The sequence below is a fragment of the Phoca vitulina genome, unplaced genomic scaffold (assembly GCF_004348235.1).
Source record: "Phoca vitulina isolate PV1807 unplaced genomic scaffold, GSC_HSeal_1.0 scaffold13, whole genome shotgun sequence".
NCBI lineage: Eukaryota > Metazoa > Chordata > Mammalia > Carnivora > Phocidae > Phoca > Phoca vitulina.
In genome coordinates, this window is record NW_022589716.1 from 42162672 (window position 1) to 42184741 (window position 22070).

Below are 22070 nucleotides of genomic sequence, written 5' to 3' on the forward strand. Positions count from 1 at the left end.
ACCATATCTGACAGTTCTGTCAGAAAATTATGTGCCCCCCACCCCCTCAATACTTGATTAGTTATTTGGCCATAATAATTGCAATCACAATCTAAATTGTTAAATATTAAAAGAAATGGGCTCATTTTTATATTTTTAGGTTAATTTTCCAGCTTACGTGCTTGTTATAACTGTTTCTTTACTATTCCCTCTGAAAGTCTGATCCCTTTCTCAAGTGAATTCACTCTGATTGGCAGTTTTCCAACAATAGTTGTCCTTGGGTGATGAGAACCTTCCATCTAATCCTCTCTGGAGGTAAGCATCCAGACCCTTGGGTGATGCCCTAGGGGACTGAAGTATGTAGGTTGTGTCCTTGGAGGGCCAGCCGTGAGGGGGGTGCTGGTCCCCTCTCCTCATTTGTAGTCCTCTGTTCAGCCAGCATTTACTGCAGGTGCTTGAGTGTCAGGCATTGGGTAGGTGCTGCAGATACAAGAGGAGGAAGAGATTTCGCCCCTGTTCTCGAGGGATTTACGGTCTGGTGGGAGAGGAAGAGAAGTAAACAATTGCACTCTTCTGTGATGTTACGGGGAGCTATTACTGCGATCACCGTCCTAGCCCACGGGTACTGGTTGCTCCTGAAGTGCTAGTTCCCAGCTGGATGCTTTACCTGACCATCTCAGTTCATCTCAGGGAGCCTTTGCGGTAGGCGTAGTCATTTCCATCTCATTTTATCAGCTCAGATGAGGCAGTTCAGTTTCAGAGCCTCCAAGGAATTGACACATAGTGAGAACAACAACGTGGTTGCACATGCTGGCGTTTCTTGGGCATATTCCATGTACAAGGTTCTGTGCTGATAACACATTTGTGGACTATCTCCTGAAGTCCTCCCATCACCCCTAGAGGTAGGTCCTGTTATTATCTGACAGGTGAGGAAACGCAACCAGAGGAGGTTATATAACTTGCGTAAGGGCAGTACCTGGACCTAAGCAGACTGCCTCAAAACTGTTTTGCTGTGAACTTCTAATGATAGGTAGGCATTAATCAGTAGGTGAGGGAGAGGGGTGTTCACCATGCCAGTGGAAGAGTGTCTTCGAGGCCATAGAGACAGAAGCAGAGGCGTATTCAGATGCTCCACCGTTCTGTAGTCTGGTGGCCCCGAAACGGGTCTGCTTTTCACCAGTCTCATTACTGCTGCTAATCATAGCTGCCACCTTTTTCCCCTGCCACTCTCTCCCTTATGTTTCCTGACTTTTACTTTCCACTTTTCTCTTCCTGCTGCTTCTCCAGCAGTGTCTGGGGTTAATCGCAGCAGGACTTGGCTTTTTAAGACGTTGTCAGCCAATGAGAGGACACCTGCTCTGTGACTCATATGCCATATGTCTTAGTCATTTGTGTATCTGGCTGTTTTCATCACCAGTCTTGCTCAGAGGCTTTCTTCCACATGCTTTTGCAGCCACTGTCTCATTTGAGCTTCCATAAAATGAGCATCTGAGGTCATTACGAGGCAGGAATGCAGGTGTGATTCTGGCCTTTTGCAGAAGAGCAAAAAGGTGTAGGGATGCTAAGTCACTTAGCTCAGAATCACGAAAGAGCCAACTCCAGAACCCAGATCTGGTGCAGCGCCTGTCCCCACGGGGCTGCCCCTGCTCTCGAAGAGCAGTTAATTAAGGTGTACATTTCCATTCATTAAAAATGTTATTTGTATTTTGTAATGTAATATGTATGAGTCAAAATGATTTTGTTAATTCTCACCCTAAAAAGCCCACAATCAGAGTAACAGATATTTATAGAACACTTACTATGTGCTGAGCCTTATCCACGTCTTATCTCCTTAAATCCTTGCAACAACTCCATCATGTCAGTATGGTTACTCCTGGTTTACAGATGAGGAGCTGAGCCTCACAAGGGTCGTGTAGCTAATACAAGAACATGATGGAATGAGAGTTTGAACTCATATCTCCCTTGACCCTATGGCAGAGAGCAGAGCAGTAGCCTGTGTGTGCTCTTTCTCTCAGTTCTGCTCAAAGGGGCAATAGTTGAACCTTTCATTCAGTGGTTCCCTCACATATTTTGAGTCAAGGAATGTGATGAAAGTTGGGGATCCCTTCCCCAGAAAGATACATATTGACACAAAAATTTGTGTTCAAATAAAGGAGATTTGTAGATCCATGAGGCCTATAAAGCCAGTTCTGTAGGTGGTATGAAGAGCGAAGATTCTTTTTAGATCTCTCAAACGGAAGTTCTTTTAACTGTATGCAACAGTGGCCATACTTTTCATACAGGCGAGAAGACACCCTGCCATTGTATGAGCAGCTACGTTTTTTATTCTATTAAAAGTAATACATAACCCCTTCATACAATAGTAGTCCCATTACCCTATCTTATGGGTGGAGGAACAAGCACAAAGAAGTTAAGTAATTGGTTTTGTCACATTGTTACAAGGGACAGAGTCAGGCTGAACATGAAACGTGCAATATGTGTTCATGCATACAATCATGGTGTCTGCCTCTTAGTTGTGCAAGTAGCCTTGCTAGGTTTTAGTCTCTAAAGCTAAGATACAGTTCCCAATAAACAGGAAGGCATGCTCATCCCTACGTAAGATAAACAGGGTATGGACAGCTTGGAGATTCTTCTGAGGAATCAGGATTAAGCAGCTACAAATCTTAAATACAGCAGAGGCCAGCTTCCTTGTTCAGTTGCGTGTGAGATGTCACAGTTTATAAACTATGAAATATTCAGCCATCCACACACAAAGCAAAATACTCAAGGTGAAGAGTAAAATGACCTCTGTCTTCCCACAAACAGTGCCATCGTAGGTGCTTTCCAGGCTAACAGCTGTAGGTAGAGGCCAGAAGTGCTTGAGTTTCGCATTGCCTTTAGCTCTCCCGCTGAAATGGGATTTCCCGTATGGCAGCCTGATGCCACATGGACGTGTCCCAGCAGTGTCATCAGGCCGGAGGTCTCACTTGCGCAGAACCCTGTTGTCTTACCTGTGACTTTTTGTAACTTGGGAAGTGTTCGGGGGTTGCCTTTACATTTGAGGAACAAAGCAGATATTCCTCATCAAACTGCACTTCGAAAATTATTATGAGAAAAAGGGCCCTTTCTGCTAGGATGCTTGGCCATACGTGTGGCATGTAATCCTTTCTTGCCATACGCAGTGGGGACCTCAGTAGGTACTGTGAAAAATATCTATCGAAATTCTCATTTTCCATTCCAGTACTGAACAAAGACTCTTTTACTATGAGTGGGATATTTTTCTGAAAATGTCGTGATATCCAAAATTAAGAATAATGTAGAAATCCTGACAGAGGATGACCATATTCTCTTTGTATTTACCTAAATCATTTGGCCCACCAGTTTTCAATTACATAAATATTCATACTTTGTCAAACTGGGGTCAAGTTATTTTTCAAAATAAGAAAATTAAATGAAGCTCTAATAATAAAAGCAAAAGTAACACATGCTTATTGCAGAACAGTTAGAAAACACAGAAAAGTATAAAGAAAACATTCACCTATAGCCCGCTACTGAGAAAAACTGCTATGAGCTGTTAATGTGTTTCTGACAGTATCTCCATCTTGCAGGTATCAGCACAGTGTAGAGTGGGCCGCAGAGCTCATGCAAAGACAGGGGCAGGAGGAGAGTACAGCGCAGAGAATCCTCCAGGACTACACAAAGCCACTCGAGCATCCTGGTATAGAAAGGAATAAAGAAGTTCAATGGCATGATGAGCGGAACTCTGAAACGGTTTCCAAAATGGAAGGTGCCGCAGATAGAGAGGCACTTTCTGTGATGAATGGGGACGTGGGAAAGTCAGTTGACACCGACGGTCCCAGCAAGCCCTCAGAACGCCTGCAGGAGGGCCCTGGGCCTGCCCTGCCTGCTCCAAACGGCTTGGATGAACCTGTGGTGGAGGTTCCCAGGCTGCAACACCACCCCCTGCCCCAAGTTTCTTGTGGCAAAGAAGATGTTCTCCTCCCCCTGCCTGACACTCAGCCTGGGGACAGGAGCCAGCAAGCGGGTCTCCTCTGTGCTAGAGAGAAGGGGCCTGGTGATGAGTTCGTGCTGGTGGAGGAAGACGTGTATGATGTGAGCGAGAAGGAATGTGCCCCAAGTGAAGAAGTAAGTATAGCCAACCCTTGAACAACAGGGGTTCAGACTGCACGGATCCACTTACACACAGATTGGTGTTTTGGGGTTTTTTGATAAATACAGTACAATACTGTAAATGTGTTTTCTCTGCCATATGATTTTCTTAATATTTTTTTCTCTAGCTTACTTTATTGTAAGAATGTAGCATATAATACTTATATAAAATATGTGATGATCAGCTGTTTATGTTGTTGGCTTCCAGTTAACAGTAGGCTATTAGTAGTTAAGTTTTGAAGGAATCAGAAGTTATACACGGATTTTTTGTGGCGGGAAATCAGCGCCTCTAACCCCTGCGTTGTTCAAGGATCAACTGAAGAAGAAAATAACTCACTTCCTCCAGAGCCATCTGTTTCTGGCCCATGGCAGATGTGGGCTAACCAGGATGCCCCTTACTCAGAACTGGTAGCAGGCCCACATTAAGTGCCCAGTGTATGTGAGAGGTGGTGAGACCCGCGGGGCGGGGGGAGGAGCCAGCAGGCACTGGGTCCCAGCCCTGGTGGCTCAGTAGCTGTGAGAGCTATTTCTACTAAAACCTCAAAGTTTGTGAATAACTTAACTTTAAAAAAATGTGTAAATCAAAGCAGGTACAATAATCTTTCCCTTGGGTGGGAGAAAAAGAAGTGCTGTGGTAATTACACATAGTCTTGAGTGTGGCTGTGGTGCGGGGAGTCCTGGGTGTGGAGGCCAGCCGGCACAGGAGAAGCACTGGGAAGATCAGGAGCCATTCCCTTGAGGGATGCCCAGTCAGAGGCAGTTGCCCTAGAATTATCTGTAATACCTAAAAATGAGCAAGTCTAATGGCTAAGTAGTATGTGAAACACCTGTTTGAAGAAATATTATCTAGCCTTTAGAATGGGGTTTATGAAGCCTGATAAAGAAGCTAGGCCCACACTTGTGAGGTGCATGTGGGTGAAAAGAAGTACATAAATTCAACTAACGAAAGGATCATAACTGGGAAAAATTCATGGGGAACATAGAAAGGAAGTAAACCGAAATGTTAATAGTAGAAACCTAAAACTTCTTTTTCCACATAAAAATAAAAAAAATATTTTTAACGTATTAGTCCAATAAATGTGAATCTGTGAAATTTGTAAGAAAAATGTTTGTTTTAAAATGCAATGTGCTCTGTGTAATATGTAGTGCTTCCATTTGTTCTGTATGTATTTTCTTTCTTTTCAGTTGGCACCAAAAAAGAGATTAGTATGCAGAAGAAATCCATATAGGATCTTGGAGTATTTGCAACTTAGCCTAGAAGAGGTATGTTTCCTGCATGTTACTTTTTCAGCTCTTGGTCTCAGGGCCAAGGCAACCTGTAATGCAGTCCACTTGTAAATGCAATTCTGTATGTGATTCAGTAATTACTGAGTATTCAGTAATTGAACATTACAAATGGGTATTGAAATGACCATAGGCAGCTTCCAAAGTAGGCCAGCCTAAATTTCACTCCTTAGCCTTCATTTCATCAAGTCTAAGATTATGAGGGGTCTTCCTATATCATGAGATACAGTTTATATACCATACCATTCACCCATTTTAAGTGTACCGTTCATGGTTTTTAGTATATTCATGGAGTTTCACCAGCTTTTAATAAGCTATGATGCATGCTTCAAGTCATGTCATGGCTGCTAATTACATAAATGGATTCTAGATATTTCCTTCTGCAGAATTACTAACACATGTTCTCTTAATGCGATAGCTGCATTCCCAAAAGTTAACTGAAAGTGACTTTCTAAAAACTGCATCATAAATTTTCCCTCTGATTTAGAGTTCCTCCATCCTGTGTTCATGTGTTCAGGCCCTCCTTCTTTGCTTCTGTTTATACTGTGCACAGAAATGTCCTTTCTGCCCTGGAGGATCACACTCCTCCCTCAGTCTCGTGTTCTTCCTCTCCCGGAGTGCTCCTGCTTGTCTTTGATAGCTCCTGCAGGGGCTAGCACTGTTCTCGGTGTAGACGTGGGTCTCAGGGAGTGCTTGTTGACTGCATCCACATTGGTAACTTCGTGGGCCCATCTACAGAGGAGTAGTTGTGTCTCCATGCTCTGTGGATTTCCTTGTCTGTACTTCCGTCCTTGCAGTGAGGCCAAACGTACAAAGAACAGACTGTGGGACCAGGAAAGGGTGTTTGGAATTATTTACTACATCTCCTCGTTCTACAAATGAGACAGCTGAGTCTGTTGTCGAAGACAGTAACCACTAGCCACATGTGACTATTTAAACTAATTAAAATTGAGCAAAATTCAGAATTCTGCTTCTCAGTTGTGCCAGCTACATTTCAAACATTGAGCAGCTGCAGGTGGATAGTGGTGACGTATTGGACAGCACAGGTGTAGAACATCGTCATCATGGGAAGTTTTCTGCTGGACAACACTGTAGATACCCCTTCTCTAGGTGCTGGAGCTCTCTGGGCCTTGATTTCTTCTCTGTATAATGAGGGTTACGTAATACCTTGTTCATAAGATCTTCTGGGAATTAACTACCCCATGTAATGGGCTCAGCACAGTGCCAGATACATAATAAACGCTCAGTAAGTGTTAGTGCCTGCTTTTCTTGTTGTTATCATTATTAAATTACTTGTAAATGCTATTAAGTAGCTAGTTGGAACCTTTTCTTCTGCAATCAATATTTTGCAAAAATGTTCACTGAGTACTTACTCTGTGCCAGGCACTGGGCTAAGTACTAACAATACAGAAGTAAACAGAATATGGCTCTGGTCCTAAAGATAGCCCAGGAAACAATTACGTTCCATGTGGTCTTGTGCCAGTGTTGCTCCTCTGGTATCCTTGTACCCAGTGTCTGACGTCTGTCACGTGCTTAATAATTATTTGTTAAATGGGTGCATACAAGGTGTGGAATTTGCACAGAAACTGGTAGAGTCCAAAGGGACGTGAGCTAGCTGGAAAGACTTCACAGAGTCAGTGATATCTGTAGATGTTAAAAGATAAATAAGGGATTGCCAGTTGGACACTGGACAGCATAGGCTCTTTCGTGCAGCTCAGCCCTGGATGGCAACACGGGAGGGCTAGCTCGGGAGGGCATATCTACAGGTATGTACCAGGGGTCTGACCTAGTCCCGGAGGCCCTGGGGCACCGCGGGCGCTACATCAGAGAAGGGCAGGTACTGGAGCTAGCATCAGTAGGAGGCTGGGCTGGAGGGCTGAGGCCAGGAGGGGCTGGCCAGTATCTCAGCTCTGGGAGGCGGCAGCCGTAGGCAGAGAGAGAGCATTAGGTGCCAACCTCACTGTTCCAGTAGGTCCAGTTGTGTTCCATGCAATGCTTTTTACCGACAGAAAAAAGGTGTTGCTGTCTGGTGCTCTCTCCCAAACACTCCCTGAAGAAAGACAAGAGTAATGGGAGGTAGATGAGGTTGCTCTGCATTCTTGGAAGCTGTTTCGTTTCTGAGGACATTCCAGAGAGGTGTTGCAGTTTTCAGGGAATGTGCAATTAAACCTAGCTCTGCCTCTCAGGTCTGTTTTGGCAGATTTCCTCTGAATGAATCACCTGTGTTTGGTGCACCACTTGTACAGTTTAATGTGTTTCCATAAATATCCATCAGGAACACGGGCAGCCCTTCTGTGGTGATTCAGAGCAGTTCTTTCTGGGCCTGGGGAATGATAATACCACAGCTGACTTAAAGATCTGTCTCTTAGAAATCTGTTACTGAGAACTGTTTTTCCATTATAGTGCTTTGGGACCTAACTAGATTTAGTGATGACATTAAAACCATCGTTAAACTCATCCCTCCATTTTGCTTTGATAGTAAAAACTTACTGATGAGATCTCAAGGGACATAATCACCTACCTCTACAAGTATGTACCAGGGGTCTGACCTGGTCCTGGAGGCACTGGGGCACCGGTGCAGAAAGGCCCCAGTCTTCTGATTATTTAATTCTAAATAAAGCCAACTCAGTTGAATTAAGATCCACTCCATCTGTAATAAGTGCCTACGAGCAGTTTGTATGTATTCATAAAAGCCATTTATTTTAGGCCAGTAAATATTAATGAGGCATTGGTTTCATCAGTTCTTAGAGAAACATGTGTTTACTGATAATGGAAAGTTTCTGAAGAACTTAAATTCTAACAGACACCAGGAAGGAGTCTCTTGCTTGGCAAGGAGAGGATTGAACTTTTGCAGGCTACAATATCTGAATGGTGTTTTAAAAGGAGGGGAAACTAAAATGAATTGAGCAGTTAGGTACTTTGCATAGCCTTTAAAATTTTTATGAGACTTAATCCCATTAGATCTTTAAAAAGGCATTTTCATCCCCATTTTGTAGATGAGGTAGGAGAGCTTAAGTGACACTTCCAAGGGCATAGCTGTTAATGAAGATTTCAGCCCAGCTCTGCCACATCCCAGAGTCCATCCTACCTGTCGCCCCGTTCAGAACCAAGAAGTGACAGCTGGGAGAAGTCGAAAGGGGAAGCACTTGGCTGTTTGAGGACCCAAGTTTGTCTCCTCCGTGGCACCTTCTGGCCACCGTCTGTGTGCATCCGAGAAACAGTGGTACTCTGCATTAGTGAGTAGTGTGCCACAGGAAGACAGAAGGTCAAAATAATAATGTAGGACTCCTGGGAAGGCTGCCACCAGTAGCTGCAAGGGACTGTGGGGCATATAGCATCCACCTGAGGAGAAAGGAGCTGGCGAGCCAGGCCTGCAGAGACCTGCTCTCGGTGACTCTGGCAGTGTCCTAAACTCAGGGTCGATTCTGTCCGCACAAGCACTGAGCAGATGCCATGTGCTAGACCCCCTCCCGGGCCAGGGGAGTGGCAGGCAGAGTTTCTGCTCTCATAGAGTTCACATTCAAGTTGGAGAAATGCATGTAAGAAAGATGTTTTCAGACAAAAGTGTTTTGAAGAAGATGATCAGGATGAGGGTTGCTTAACAAGGGTGGAGGTTCGGAAGACCTCTCCAAAAAGTGACTTTTGAGTCTGGGGCAGAATGTGCGAGATACTGGAGTAGCACTTACAAAGATGAAGGCAGGAATGAGCTTAGTGTGTTCAGGGGCAGACATAGAGCCAACATGGCCAGAAAGAGTGGTGGTCAGATTTCGCAGGGACTGGAGGCAGTGGGAAGCAAAGTGCTGTGAAGCCTTCTGGAGGGTTTTAGTCGTTGGAGCCACGTGGTCTTCACGTGGGAAAAAGATGGCTCTGGCTGCCATGGAGAATGCACGGAGCAGAAAGGCCTCTGAGAAGTCCAGGTGGGGAGTGGTGGCTAGGACCCAGAGAAGTGGGGTCACCTGCATCTTCAGAGAAGCTCTAGGTTTAGATCTGAGTGAAACTAAAGTGGTAGTTCTCAAGCCACTTTACTCTCTTAAAAATTATTGAAGATCCCAGGAACATCTTTATGTGAATTATATCTGTCACTGTTTACCAAATTGTAAATTAAAACAAAATTTTAAATATTTGTTCTTTAATTCATTTTAAGATGATGATAAATCCATTATATATTAACATAAATAAAATTTTATGAAAAGTAACTATATTCTTTCAAAACAGAACAAATTCAGTGAGAAGAATGGCAGTTTTTCGCTTCTGCCAGTCACTGTAAGGTCTGGCTTTATAGAAGTCAGCTGGATGCCCACATCTGCTTCTGTATTCAGTCCGTTGTGATACCACATGTCTTGGAGCCTCTGGAGACAATGAGCAGGAACAAGGCAAATAATGTGTTATTACCATGAAATAGTTTTGACCCGGAGACCTCCAGAAGGGGTCTCGGGGTCTCCAAAATCCCCAGACCACACTTGGAGAACCGCTGCTGTAAAGAGAAGTGCCATGAGATATAGCCAGGAGAAAATGACGGGGTGGATTCAGGCAATTCCTGGGGATCACAGAGGTATTTCTCATTGCTGCTTGAAACCCCTACACCTCCATAGCCTGCGCTCTCTTAAATCCTCTTGTGGTTTGTTCCTGTGCGTGCTGGGGCAGTGAGGAAGCAAGCTAAGTAAGCACTGGTCATCGGTACCATGCTGTTGAACAAAAATGTGCAGGCTCAGGGCTGAGGACCGCATCTCTGTCGCCACACTACGTAAGAGGGCCCTCGTCTGTGCCACGTGGTGGCAGCAGCAGAATGGCTTTCGTTTGGTTATAATCATCTGTCCTCATGTTTATAAAGAAAATACCCCAATTTTACTGATACCACCATTTAGCCACTACGACACACCAGTGTCGCATATAAGTCTGTTTAAGTGTAAACGTGGATCCTATCCCCCTCTACAAGTAGAGTGAACAGCAGGGTCTGTTTGGTGGTATCAATGCTTGGCGTTGTCTTACTTTTATCAGAAAGCAGTTTGGGCGCCTGGGTGGCTCAGTTGGTGTCAAGTATATGACTCTTGATCTTGGGGTTGGGAGTTCAAACACCACGTTGAGTGTAGAGATTACTAAAAAAATAAATTAAAAAAAAAAAAGCTATTTTGGGGCTCCTGGGTGGCTCTTTGGGGGCTCCTGGGTGGCTCAGTCAGTTAAGAGTCTGCCTTCAGCTCAGGTCGTGGCCCCAGGGTCCTGGGATCGAGCCCCGCATTGGGCTCCCTGCTCAGTGGGGAGTCTGCTTCTCCCTCTGCCTCTCCCCCTGCTGTGCTCCCTCGTTCGCTCTGTCAAATAAATAAATAAGATCTTAAAAAAAAAAAAAGCTATTTTTATTTCCATCTAAGTGTGATTTTACTCAACTACAACTGATTTCCTTTGCTTTTCCTCCTGCCTTCCCATGCAAGTAAAACACATTACTGTATAATGAAATTCATGGAAAGATAGGGATTAATAGGAGATCACTTTACAGCAAGGATTGTAACTCATGTTTTGTTATGCAAGCCAAATCTACACTGCCCACTTTTCACAAATTTCTATATATTTCTTTCTATAAATTTTTTTCTCAGTTTGATATGGTTATTTAATTTTACAGAGGAAAAGATTTCTGTTATTACAACTGTTTACATCATTTTTCAGTTTAGCTATGTGGTTTTTAAGAGGAAAATACATGGAAAATATCATACAAATACTTTGTTTTTTACTGATTTTTAATCAATTTGTGACTTTCATATTTTCTTAGATTTTTTTTAATCCTTAAAATTTGCATGAGCCATTTATGTTAAAAATATGTGACCATTTTTTGAAGATGATTTAAGGACATTAATTTGTACTTAAGGCAAAGAGAAATCAATCTGTAAAATAATTTCTCAAGAATGTGGGACTGTTTCTAATGAACATTTTCTGCTTGCTCTGTTTTTAGGCCTTTTTCCTGGTCTATGCTCTGGGATGTCTGAGTATTTACTATGAGAAGGTAAGATGTCATATTTAAATAAAATCCACTTAAAATTTTCCTGGTGTTAAAAGCAGGCTGTAGTGATTTTTATATTGCTGTAATACAAACGCACCTACTTTCACTGAATAAAATTGGAATTGAATTTTTTCTCTAGGGTTAGGCTTTGGGCCCTGAATTGGGATTTTTTTTGGGGGGGGGTAAGATTTTATTTATTTGTTTATTTGAGAGAGAGAGAGAGCACGTGCAAGCGGGGGGGAGGGGAGAGGGAAAGGGGAGAGAGAATCCCAGGCAGACTCCGTGCTGAGTGTGCAGCCTGATGTGGGGCTCGATCTCACCACCCTGAGGTCATGACCTGAGCCAAAATCAAGAGTGACATGTTTAACCAACTCAGCCACCCAGGCACCCCCTGAATTGGGATTATTAAGGCAGAAGCCAGCCTTGACTCTTTCAGATTGAACTTCATTCCCAGAGCCTAGGAGAAGAGCAATATCTTAAATGATGATCAGGAAATTGGTGTCAGAACAGTACTAAAAATTAAAACTGCCAGTGTTCAATGCCTACTTCGGTAAAGGCTGTGTGTTGTTGGGTACCTTTCAGGCGGTACTTCTCATCCTTGCCTCTGCCTGGTAGGAATTCTACAGATAAGGTAACTGAGGCTCAGAGGAAGTAAGTAATTCACCCAAGGTCACACAGCTAGTCTGGTTAGAATTAGTACTTGAAACTGTATGAAGGTATCTCCAAAGCCTGTGATTCTGTACTGTAGCCTGCTGCCCTTAGAAGAAAGTTCCACGAGAAGCTGATACCATTGCTTACCTTCTGGTAGAGGCTTTGGGGGACTGGGCACACAGGTAGAAAGGGAGACTTCACTGTACATTTTTATACTTTGTGAATTTGGACCATGTGAATATAATACCTATTCCAAATAATTCAAATGAATTAAAAAGAGAAAGGTAAGCAGAACAATAAATAGAACAGAGAAAGCATATTTTGTTCTGTTCTTGGAAGTACATAATTTTATCATTCATCAAATTCTAATTATATAAATTCTTTTCGAGAGTATTCCAGTGGTTTGAAAATAGCTATCAGCTGATGGGTGACTCATTTTCCCAGATGGTGGCCATTCTTAGCCCACCTTGCCTCCCCTCCTGGGTCTTAGCTGAAATTCTCGAGAATATTCCACTGCTACCTAGAATCCTCAGCCTCTGAAACATGATGGGCTCTCCATATTGGAAGTTCAGCCTTCCCTACAAGACTGTTGCTTAATACAAGGGGGCTGAATGTATCCTTGCTTTGGGATTTAAAGGCCACACATGTATGGAGTTTCTACCTTAGGAACAATTTTAAAAAGAAGAAGAAAAGAAGAAAAAAACTCTAGCTCATTTTTATGGATTTAAAGTCTCAGGCTGAGACGAACTGAGCAGGTCTCATTGACTGAGCCCTAAACCAGCTGGAGAATCGAATGTTCTCTGAACCAAGCCATTCTCTGTGTCTTCATATCCTCTGTTAGGAACAAAATTCTCTTTGAAGCAGTTAGATTATTCATTTAAGCCGTGAGATAAATTCTCTAGTTTCCAAGACTAAATGGGGCATCTTTTTTTTTTTTAAGCTTTTACAAAATTATGTTTTGGTTTTTCTGAATGTGGCCTGACATACAGTAGCTACTCGCCTGGGTCACTGCAATGTTTGGAACGTGCTGCCCTCCGGCTATGGTGGACTTGTCACACTTGAGCACCCGGCACATGCTCGTTCCTCCGCCCGGAGTGTTCTTGTGCAGCCCCCCCCCACTGCCCCCAGGTTCCCCCCCACCGCCCCTGGTCCCCCCACTGCCCCCTTCCACTTGGCTGCTTCCTCCTCATCTCAGACATTGCTGTTGCAGGGAGGCCTTCCCCAGAGCAGTGCTGCCTCATAGACGTGAATATAAGCCTCAGACAAGAGCCACGTGCGTCGTCTTAAATTTTCTGGTAGCGCATTGAAGGGGTTAAAAGAAAAAAGTCGTATTATTTACAGAGTTTCTTTAACTCAACATATCATTCTTGTTTTCCTACCAAGTCTTTGAAATTCGGTGTGTATTTTCCACCTGAGGCACATCTCCCTTCCGGACGGTGTCTGGTGCTGCCACACTGGACAGCACAGGCCTAGGTCCTCTGTGAAGTCCCTCCGTCATGGGCACTGTGTGTGGTGACTGCTTCGGCGCCACACCTGGTGTAGATGTCAGTTCACTGGCTGAAGGAAGAGCGAATACATACATAATAATGCCCTTTTTTTCTCTCACCAACATTAGGAGCCTTTAACAATCATGAAGCTCTGGAAAGCTTTCACTGTAGTTCAGCCCACATTTAGGACTACGTACATGGCATACCATTACTTCCGGAGCAAGGGCTGGGTGCCCAAAGTGGGACTTAAGTATGGGACAGATTTACGTAAGTACTTCTTGACTCTGTAGAACGCTGGTTCTCACACCAGCGTTTGCAGCAGATCCCAAGGTGAAAACTGAATTGGTAATATATGCTGTTGCTGATTTTTTTCTAAGATGATACCTTCATTTTGGCTTAGATAAAAATATTTGAGTTGGGGTGGAGGGTTTGTCCAGAAAGAGTGAAAAGGAAGTCTAAGTGGAAAGCCTGGAGATAGAGGCCTGTAGCCCCAAGTATTCAGGTTTTCCTCTCACCTGCTCTATAATCTGAGAGTTTTACAGCCCCCACTCCCCTCATCTCATTAGCCATGTGATCGTGTGATATATGGCAGTCCCTTATCCTCTAGGCCTCAGTTGTCTCATCTGGCAAATGAGAATAATCATACTATTGTAATAATCCCAGCTGTCCTTTGTTGAGCACTTACTATGTGTCAAGCATTTTAAAATTCATTATCTCATTTCATCCCTAAAGCAATCCTATGCAATGGATACTCTTATTATTCTTTTTTTTTTTTTCTGATGTGGAGATTGCAGTTGTGTCACTGCTAAGTCCCTCAAACTCATTTTCCACATCTGCTAAGTCAGGGTGCTTCCTGGATGTTCAGAATTGTGGGGCTCAAACAAAAATATCAAGCTATTTGAGAAGTCATGGCCCTTGAGGTCTTGTGAGCTGTGTTATATGCTTGGTTCATGTGTTTTGAGCCTTTTTTTAATACATAAAGCCAATTCAATCTTTTAAATCTTTAAATGCTCTAAAATTGTGCTTAACCTGAAATCATAGGATAGTCTTCAGGAGACCCCAGCATAAAATAATTGTGTTTGTAGATTGGTATGTTTTTCTGGGTCAAGAGTCCACCGCTTTCGTTAAATTCTCAAGTGGGGAGGGAGGGTGTCAGCAGTCCAAAATAAAGGTTAAGGATTTCCTAACCCTCTAAGATAAATGGTTTCTTTTATTTCTTCCATGCCTGGATTTCAGGTACAGATATGCTAACTCAGGGTTAGCACACAAATGATCAGGATTAGCTCGAGATTAGCTTGCTAGGTTTCCACATAATTGTGTTGGCCACAGTTCACGACGTTTAAATAAGTTATGTGCCTGTTTCATTTTCCTTCATTGGCTTCCCACCCTCTTCTCCTTTTCATACTCCTGTAAGAATAGCCGTTTGGTACAAATGCTTGGCAGGTCTTCCTCAGCTTTCTCATTGTATGGGTGAAACTTGAGTTAGAATTTTCCATCGACAAGGCTGCAGGGATACTTCCAGAGGTGGCTGGGGCTAGTAAAGAGAGCTCTTTGGGTTCACAGCCAGCTCTACCTCTTTACTGTGTGACCTCAGGCAAGTTACTTCATCTCTCTGAGTGTCCATTTGCTTATCATATAACACGGATAACACCATCTTCTTTACAAAAAATAAAAATTGGAGGGGAAAAGGGCCTTTGTTGAGTGCCTTCTAAGTATACCACATCTCATGTATTTTCAATGCTAAGCCATATTTGTGGATGAGGAGTCATTTTTAAAACAAACCGCCTTATAGGGATGGTTGAAAGGACAGACAGATTTTTTTAAAGAAATAAAACAACTGTTATTTCCCAGCTCCCTGGAGGCCTTTGCCACAGCTGGGTCATATCATGTACTTCGAGCTGCTTGTATAATTAATGTGAGACCAGGTCTCTGGCCCAGCAGCAACATGAGGGGTGTCCTCACATTTCCTGCTTTAGCAGGAGTTCACAAGCAGTGCTAGACCGGGGTAAGAGGAACAGCGAGCGTCCTGGGGCGCCTGGCTGGCTCAGCCAGTGGAGCATGCAACTCTTGATCTCGAGGTTGTAAGTTGAAACCCCACGTTGGGTGTAGAGATTACTTAAAAATAAAATCTTTAAAATAAAAAAAAAGAGGAACAGCTTCCTAAGCTTTTCCTCTTCTCTAGGCACAGCTGGTTGGTGCCTGCTGTTTTTTAACAATAATATTATTTTAATTTTGAGGTTCAGTGACCAAATCACACATACCCTAGAACTGTCAACACAGGTTAAGCCCAGGACATCCCCTCTTAACTATTGTTTCTGCGTATAGAGGTAATGACCCAGGACAAAGGGCCATTATGAAATTCACATCTTATCAGGAAAACTCTTCCCCTTGAATAAATCTTGTCAGTCACTTTTCATTCCAGGAGCCGTACTCGGAACAAATGATATGGATCTCAAATTGAGTGCAACTGCTGAGCTACTTTGATCACCCACTGGTGAAAACCAGATTAGAAACCCAAGTGGGAGCCTTTTCTTACATTCCCCATCCAAAAGCTCCTGCAGCTGCTGGCTCTCACGGTGACCCGGCACCTTGCCTTAGTGTTTCTTCCCTCGTCTTATTTCATCTTAATACTCCTGTGAGCATGTGGCATTCGCCTCCTTTTATAAGACGCTGAGGAAATTATGGTTTAGAAGGGTCAAGGAAGTTGCCGAGGGTCCCACGACAAGTAAGTGCGGAAATTTGCTCTGTCTGGGTCCACGCTCCTTGTACTTCCACCACACTAAACTGCTGTTGCCAGCCAGAAAGCTGAAAACCAGCTCAACGTGTCTATTTTTTTCCGACACGTGCAGCTACTGGTTGATGTGACTTAAGATCTAGTTACTCCTAAGCCTCCCTCCCACGCACTCCAATTTTGGATTCGCATTGACTGAGTTTGGTCATGTAATTTCACAGCAGCCTGTGAATTAGAAGTCGCAAGACAGGTGCAGTGATGGGAACCATTGGAAGCCAGCAGCATACAGGGTTCCCAGAGCCCAAAGGAACACTCCCTAGTCATGGCGCCCAGCTCAGAGGCTGATGACTGGTTCTGCTCCAGGGAGGGGCATCAGAGCAGCTCCTCTGTACTCATCACAAACAAAGAGCTATGCCTTCTTCTCATGTCTTGGTTCTTTCCTAAACCACTCTCTTGGCTTATTTTTCCAGTCAAACTTTTTATTTTCGTTAACATTTTCCACATCTGCACACATGATCCATAGTATTTCTGTGTGCAACTCATAAGAATAGGGACATTCTCCTACATAAGTATAATACCATGCAATACCTGGGAGAAATCAGAACTTTGAATATCATCAGAATACCAGAAAATTTAAATTCCTCTGTTATCCCCAAAATGTCTTTTGCAGCTATGGGGGTTTTGCTGTTTTTGTTTTAATACAGGCTCTAGTCACTGTTCATGTATCACATCTGGTGTTGTAGGTTTCTCTTTTATTTTGCTAGGGCTGCCATGAGAAATTACCACAATCTGGGGCGGGTGGGGGGGAGCTTAAAACAACAGAAATTCATTCTCTCACAGCTGTGGAGGCTGGAAGTCTGCTGGGTGGTAGGGGACGCCGATCCCTTGCCTCTGCAGCTGCTGGTGGCACCGGGCGTCCCTTGGATTATGGTTACATCACTCCAGTCTCTGCAAAGAGCCTTTTCCAAAGAAGGCCACCTTCACAGATTCTGTGGATGTATCTTTTGGGGGCTACCATTCACCCCACCACAGCCTCTTTGGCTTTTTTTTTTAATCTGTGACAGTTTCTCTACCTTGTTTGTTTTTCATGACATTGAATTTTTTGAAGAGTCCTAGAGGATATCCCACATTTGTTTCCTCATGATTAGACTCCAGTTCACATTCTTTGGCATGCATAGGTGTTATGTGTATTATGCCCCATCAGGAGGTACTTAATGTCACGCTGTCCCACTGTTGATGATACTAAGTTTGATTACTTGGCTAAAGTGGCCATTATCAGATGTCTGTTGTAAAATTGCATATTTCCTTTTGTAATTAACAGGTAATATGTAGGATGAGACTGTGCATATCTGTGTCCCCAGTAATTGTAACAGTTGCCCAAATTAATTACTGCCCTAATCATTTTCTAATTCTGTCATTCCTTCCACATGCCGTGTGTGGCTTTCATTTATAAGAAGGAGCTTTCTCTTTTCCCTGTTCTTTCAGACTTTATTTTTGAATGCCCAGGATTTCTTAGACTTCGGAAGTTTTCATCTTTCTGCTTCAGAGGCATTTTTGTAAAACGATTTTATTTTTCCCTCTGAATACACTATCATCATTATGATTATTATTCTAGGTAACATTTTGAACCCTCACTTTATGCCAGCCACTGTGCCAACACCTCTACCTTCACTTACTACCCCCAGATTTCATAATAAGGAGATTGAAACACAAGGCGTCGTCATGTGGTCTTGACACTGGTAAGACTTGACTTGGGTCTGTCTCATGCCAGTGTTCATGCTTTTACCTTCTAACGCTACACCACCATCATCATCAGTCATCTGAAACGACCCCTGCTTTCCAGCTGTGTAATGTTCCAGGGTTCCAGATGCACGTTAGAGATGTGTGCCTGGTCATAAATAATAGTATTTGAATGCTAGAAAAGATCTCAATTTCCCCTTGTTCCTCATTTTCTAATTTTGGAAACTGAGGCTCAGAGGTGTTAGTAACTTGCTTGAAGTCACACAACCATGAGTGGCAGAACCGGGCAGGAAACAAAACTCCTGAATTCAAGTTCATTCCAGTACACGGTTTCCTTCCACTACACCACATCTCAAAAAGTTGAGGATTGTATGTTGGGGTATTTACTTAAATTTGTACCCTTACACAGTGAATTTGAGCTGACTTGCCAAATCCTTTAAATATAATTTCAGTAGGAAATATAATAATAAAAAGGAAACATGACCCTAGAAAATGTAGTCTGGGTGAAGGGTTGCTGTCTTGTCCATGGGCCTACAGGGTTACTATTCATGCTCTCAAGTTGGCTCTGAGCTTGCTGAGCCTAAGGGAAATTAGCTACAGTACTGGTATGGCCAAAAAGGAAAATTCTATCAATTCCTCAAAGGATAAAAAGCTTTTCTGCATTTTTGATTTTACACTGGGGACAGCCACAAGCTTACAGATGTAATTGTATATTAGTAAAGGTATTTCTTATACCTGTAGTTACTATAAACCCCACATCTCAGAGGCTTAACAACAGAAGTTAATTTTTCATGTGAAATCCAAAAACTGGTGTCTCTGAATGGTGAGCAGATCAGCTCCCAAAGGTGCTTCAGGAGCCCAGGCTTCTTCTTTGTGTCTCCATGGTCTTCACCACATGGCTTTCAAGGTCATCTTCAAAAAGGAATAAGTACAGGCTTGGTACATGGCAGGGTTTTATGGGCCAGCCTGGCTGCTTGGGAGACTGAGAGACATGATCTAGCCATGTGCCTAGAAAGAGAGGGAATGAGTTTGATAAACAGATAGCCACTCCCTGCCACAGACGTCGTGCCTCTGAAGGGTTCCCTGTGCAGTTCCAGAGTCCACGGGGCAGAGTCCTTGCCCAGGCTCCTGTGGGCACTGGCTTTTGATCTCCACAGATTGAATGAGTAGGGCAGACTGATCTCCAAATGGCCTGTATGGTTATGTGACTATTCCCCCAACCTGACTGAATTTCTTAAAAATAGTGATGATTCTTACTCATCTCTAGCACCAAGACTCAAGTCAGCTTGTACCTGGCCAGAGTAGCTCAGACATTTTGAATTACTTTGATTTGAAATTAATAACAAAATACCAGTCCACATTATATACACTTCACATGTTTGACATAATTTCACATTCTCACTCTGGAAGAGTATAAGACAAAAGGCAAGACCAAAATCACTTGTATTTGAATTTGGATTTCATTTGTGGGGTGAGGGTGAGATAAGATTGTTAGGATCTTGGCCACAGATTTGCTTTACTAATTGCATTTTGTTCTGAGGGAAGAAAACAGTTTGGGTTTTAAAAATAGACCACAGGGCATATTGCAGATTACCCATATACAGATAATTGGGTATTTATGTCTCTTTGGAGAAGAGAAAATGTCAGTAATAAGGATTTTGATTTCAAGTGGTTATACATTTTCTTTCTTTTTCTTTGCAGTGTTGTATCGAAAAGGCCCTCCATTTTACCATGCAAGGTTTGGAGTGATTTTTAAATAAGTTAATGGCTTAAAGGGACAGGAGGAAATTTCTGACCTCCAGTGTAATTTTCAGTGCCGCAGAAACTATTACAATCATGTTTCTCTTGACCTACTAGGAATAGATACTCTAAATCTGTGCCTTATGCACTAACATTATTGTACTATATGTAAAATAATAAATAGGTTATGGTAAACGTGTTGTAGTGTTACATACTGAGTTAATCTATGCAGTAATTGTTCATCGTAATATCAGTGAGTGTTAGTATCTAAACAGTTGAGTGAATTCATGGCTTTCTTATTGGGAGAAATATTTTTGTTCTCTCCTTGTCAGTGTTGAGATGAGCCTGAAAGTTTGTAATGTAAAGTAAGTGTTTTTCATTAATACTTTTCCAATAACGTTGCAGGGGCATTTAGGATTAGATGATGTATATGTTATTTTCTGTATCTCTGTTCTTGGTAGAACAAGCGTTATTCTTTTTAAAGAGGTTGATTTCATGCCTTTTATTTTTACAATGCCCTCTATCTGTCTTCCAGTTACTCCGTCATTATTGAGTTAGTCGATGACCATTTTGAGGGCTCTCTTCGCAGACCTTTCAGTTGGAGGTCACTGGCTGCCTTGAGCAGAGTTTCGGTTAATGTCTCCAAGGTAACAGCATCAGCTTTGGCATTCACGTGTCACTTAAAATGGTTGGATTTTTTTTTTTCTTAAATGTAATGGAACCCTAAAAGTCATCTGTAGGAACTTCACACCTGCCAGCAAGATTCTAAAAGATGGGGCTAGAAGCTGACCTCCTCTCGCATTCCCTGCCATCACCCACTGGTGCTGAGCTCCAAGAACTGAGCTTCAAAGTTTCCTGTAATGATTGATGTAGGTGGGCCTTGCCTTCCTTTCCAGGGGTGCTGTCAGCACATGCTCAGAATTCACTCACACACATTCACAAGGGAGTCAAAACATTGATAAATTTCTTTTCAGAGCTAGCAGATCTCTTGAGGAGAGAGGAAGGATATTAATATTTATGGCTAAGCACTGTACATGTTTTCTCTCACCACCCTGTTGTTATTCTCATCCCTAAGGGTGAGGAATCAATCAGAGTCAGATGTTGAGTGGCAAAGCCGATATCATGCAACTTATATGCAGAATTGGAATTCAAACCCAGAGTCATCTGACTTCCTGGCTTGTGTTCTGCTGGATTTTGCTGCCATCAAGATAGGAGGGAAATTTCATCTTACACCAGGACTACTAAGGATGAAAGCTTTGGGTGTTCTCTGTTATTCAATAGTTTGCTAACTGGACACAGACTGTGAACCCCCTCTGACTCTGTCCCAATGCTGCTGGAGGCGCAGTGGGGGGAGGAGGGCGCAAAAGGTCCAGCAGAGGCCAGGTGGCAAGTGCCTTGAGTATGGGTTAAGTTCCTTACGCGTGGCCTATAAAAAGTAGCTTTGTCTTTTAGAAATAGGGAGTCTATACTGTTTCTAGTATTTTTATACCCATTTTATGGGGCTTGTAGCATATATTTAATATTTTAAATGCTGTGTTTATAATCCATATATTTGCTTTATTTGCATTCTCTTGCCATGTCAACAATGACTAAATGGCAGGTCCTTAGTCTAGATCCCGGGCCCAGTCACGTTCCTAGGAGGAAACCAGTGTGCTTTGTGAATTTCCAAGAGCACAGTGTGGGAGGGAATGGAGCCTGCCTGCATTTCCTGCACCCAAATTTATATTATTATTGTGTGGGATGTGGATGTTTTTCTTCATTTCTCAATAGGAACTGATGCTATGCTATTTGATTAAACCCTCTACCATGACTGACAAAGAGATGGAGTCCCCAGAATGTATGAAACGAATTAAAGTTCAGGTAGGTAAACTAGGAGACAAACTCATGGTATCCCAAAGATTCTGTCCACCATACTGTGTCCTCTGGAACATGGGGTCCCAAGAAAAGAAATGAAAACCATCTTGCCTTGATAACAGGAAGCCCCCTCAGGCCTGCTCCCTGCTGAGCCCACTCTCACTTCCCCGTAATTCCTGCTGCCGCTTTATCTGCCATGTCATCTGGCTTCCGTCCCCACCATTCAGCTGACCCTGCTGTCACAGATGGCCTGGGAACTCCTGACCAGGCCTCTCCCAGGTCTCATTCCCAGAAACTAAAGTGGCGCTGCTAACTCACTCCCCCCTTGAACTTCTTGTCTGGCTTCTGGGGTTCTGGCTTCTGAGTCTTCCTGGCGGGTGTTTCTCTGGCAGGGCTGCCATCCTGTCACCCAGTATTAGTTACTATTTCTGCCCCTCGCCCCGTCTGGGACTCCTCCCCCACATCC

The 22070-nt window shown here is 43.2% G+C and overlaps 1 protein-coding gene across 4 annotated transcripts in view; it reads left to right on the forward strand.

Annotated features, from left to right (window-relative positions):
• Positions 1-22070, forward strand: part of TSEN2 (tRNA splicing endonuclease subunit 2) — a 40780-nt gene that overhangs the window by 14829 nt on the left and 3881 nt on the right. For 3 of the 4 annotated variants that reach the window (XM_032411963.1, XM_032411967.1, XM_032411964.1), the window contains 7 exons: positions 3567-4104; positions 5314-5391; positions 11354-11404; positions 13668-13806; positions 19712-19748; positions 20286-20397; positions 21521-21610. In XM_032411963.1, coding sequence (XP_032267854.1) covers positions 3567-4104; positions 5314-5391; positions 11354-11404; positions 13668-13806; positions 19712-19748; positions 20286-20397; positions 21521-21610 — 1045 coding nt within the window. The remainder of the gene's footprint in view (positions 1-3566; positions 4105-5313; positions 5392-11353; positions 11405-13667; positions 13807-19711; positions 19749-20285; positions 20398-21520; positions 21611-22070) is intronic. The other variant, XM_032411966.1, reaches the window with a different exon arrangement.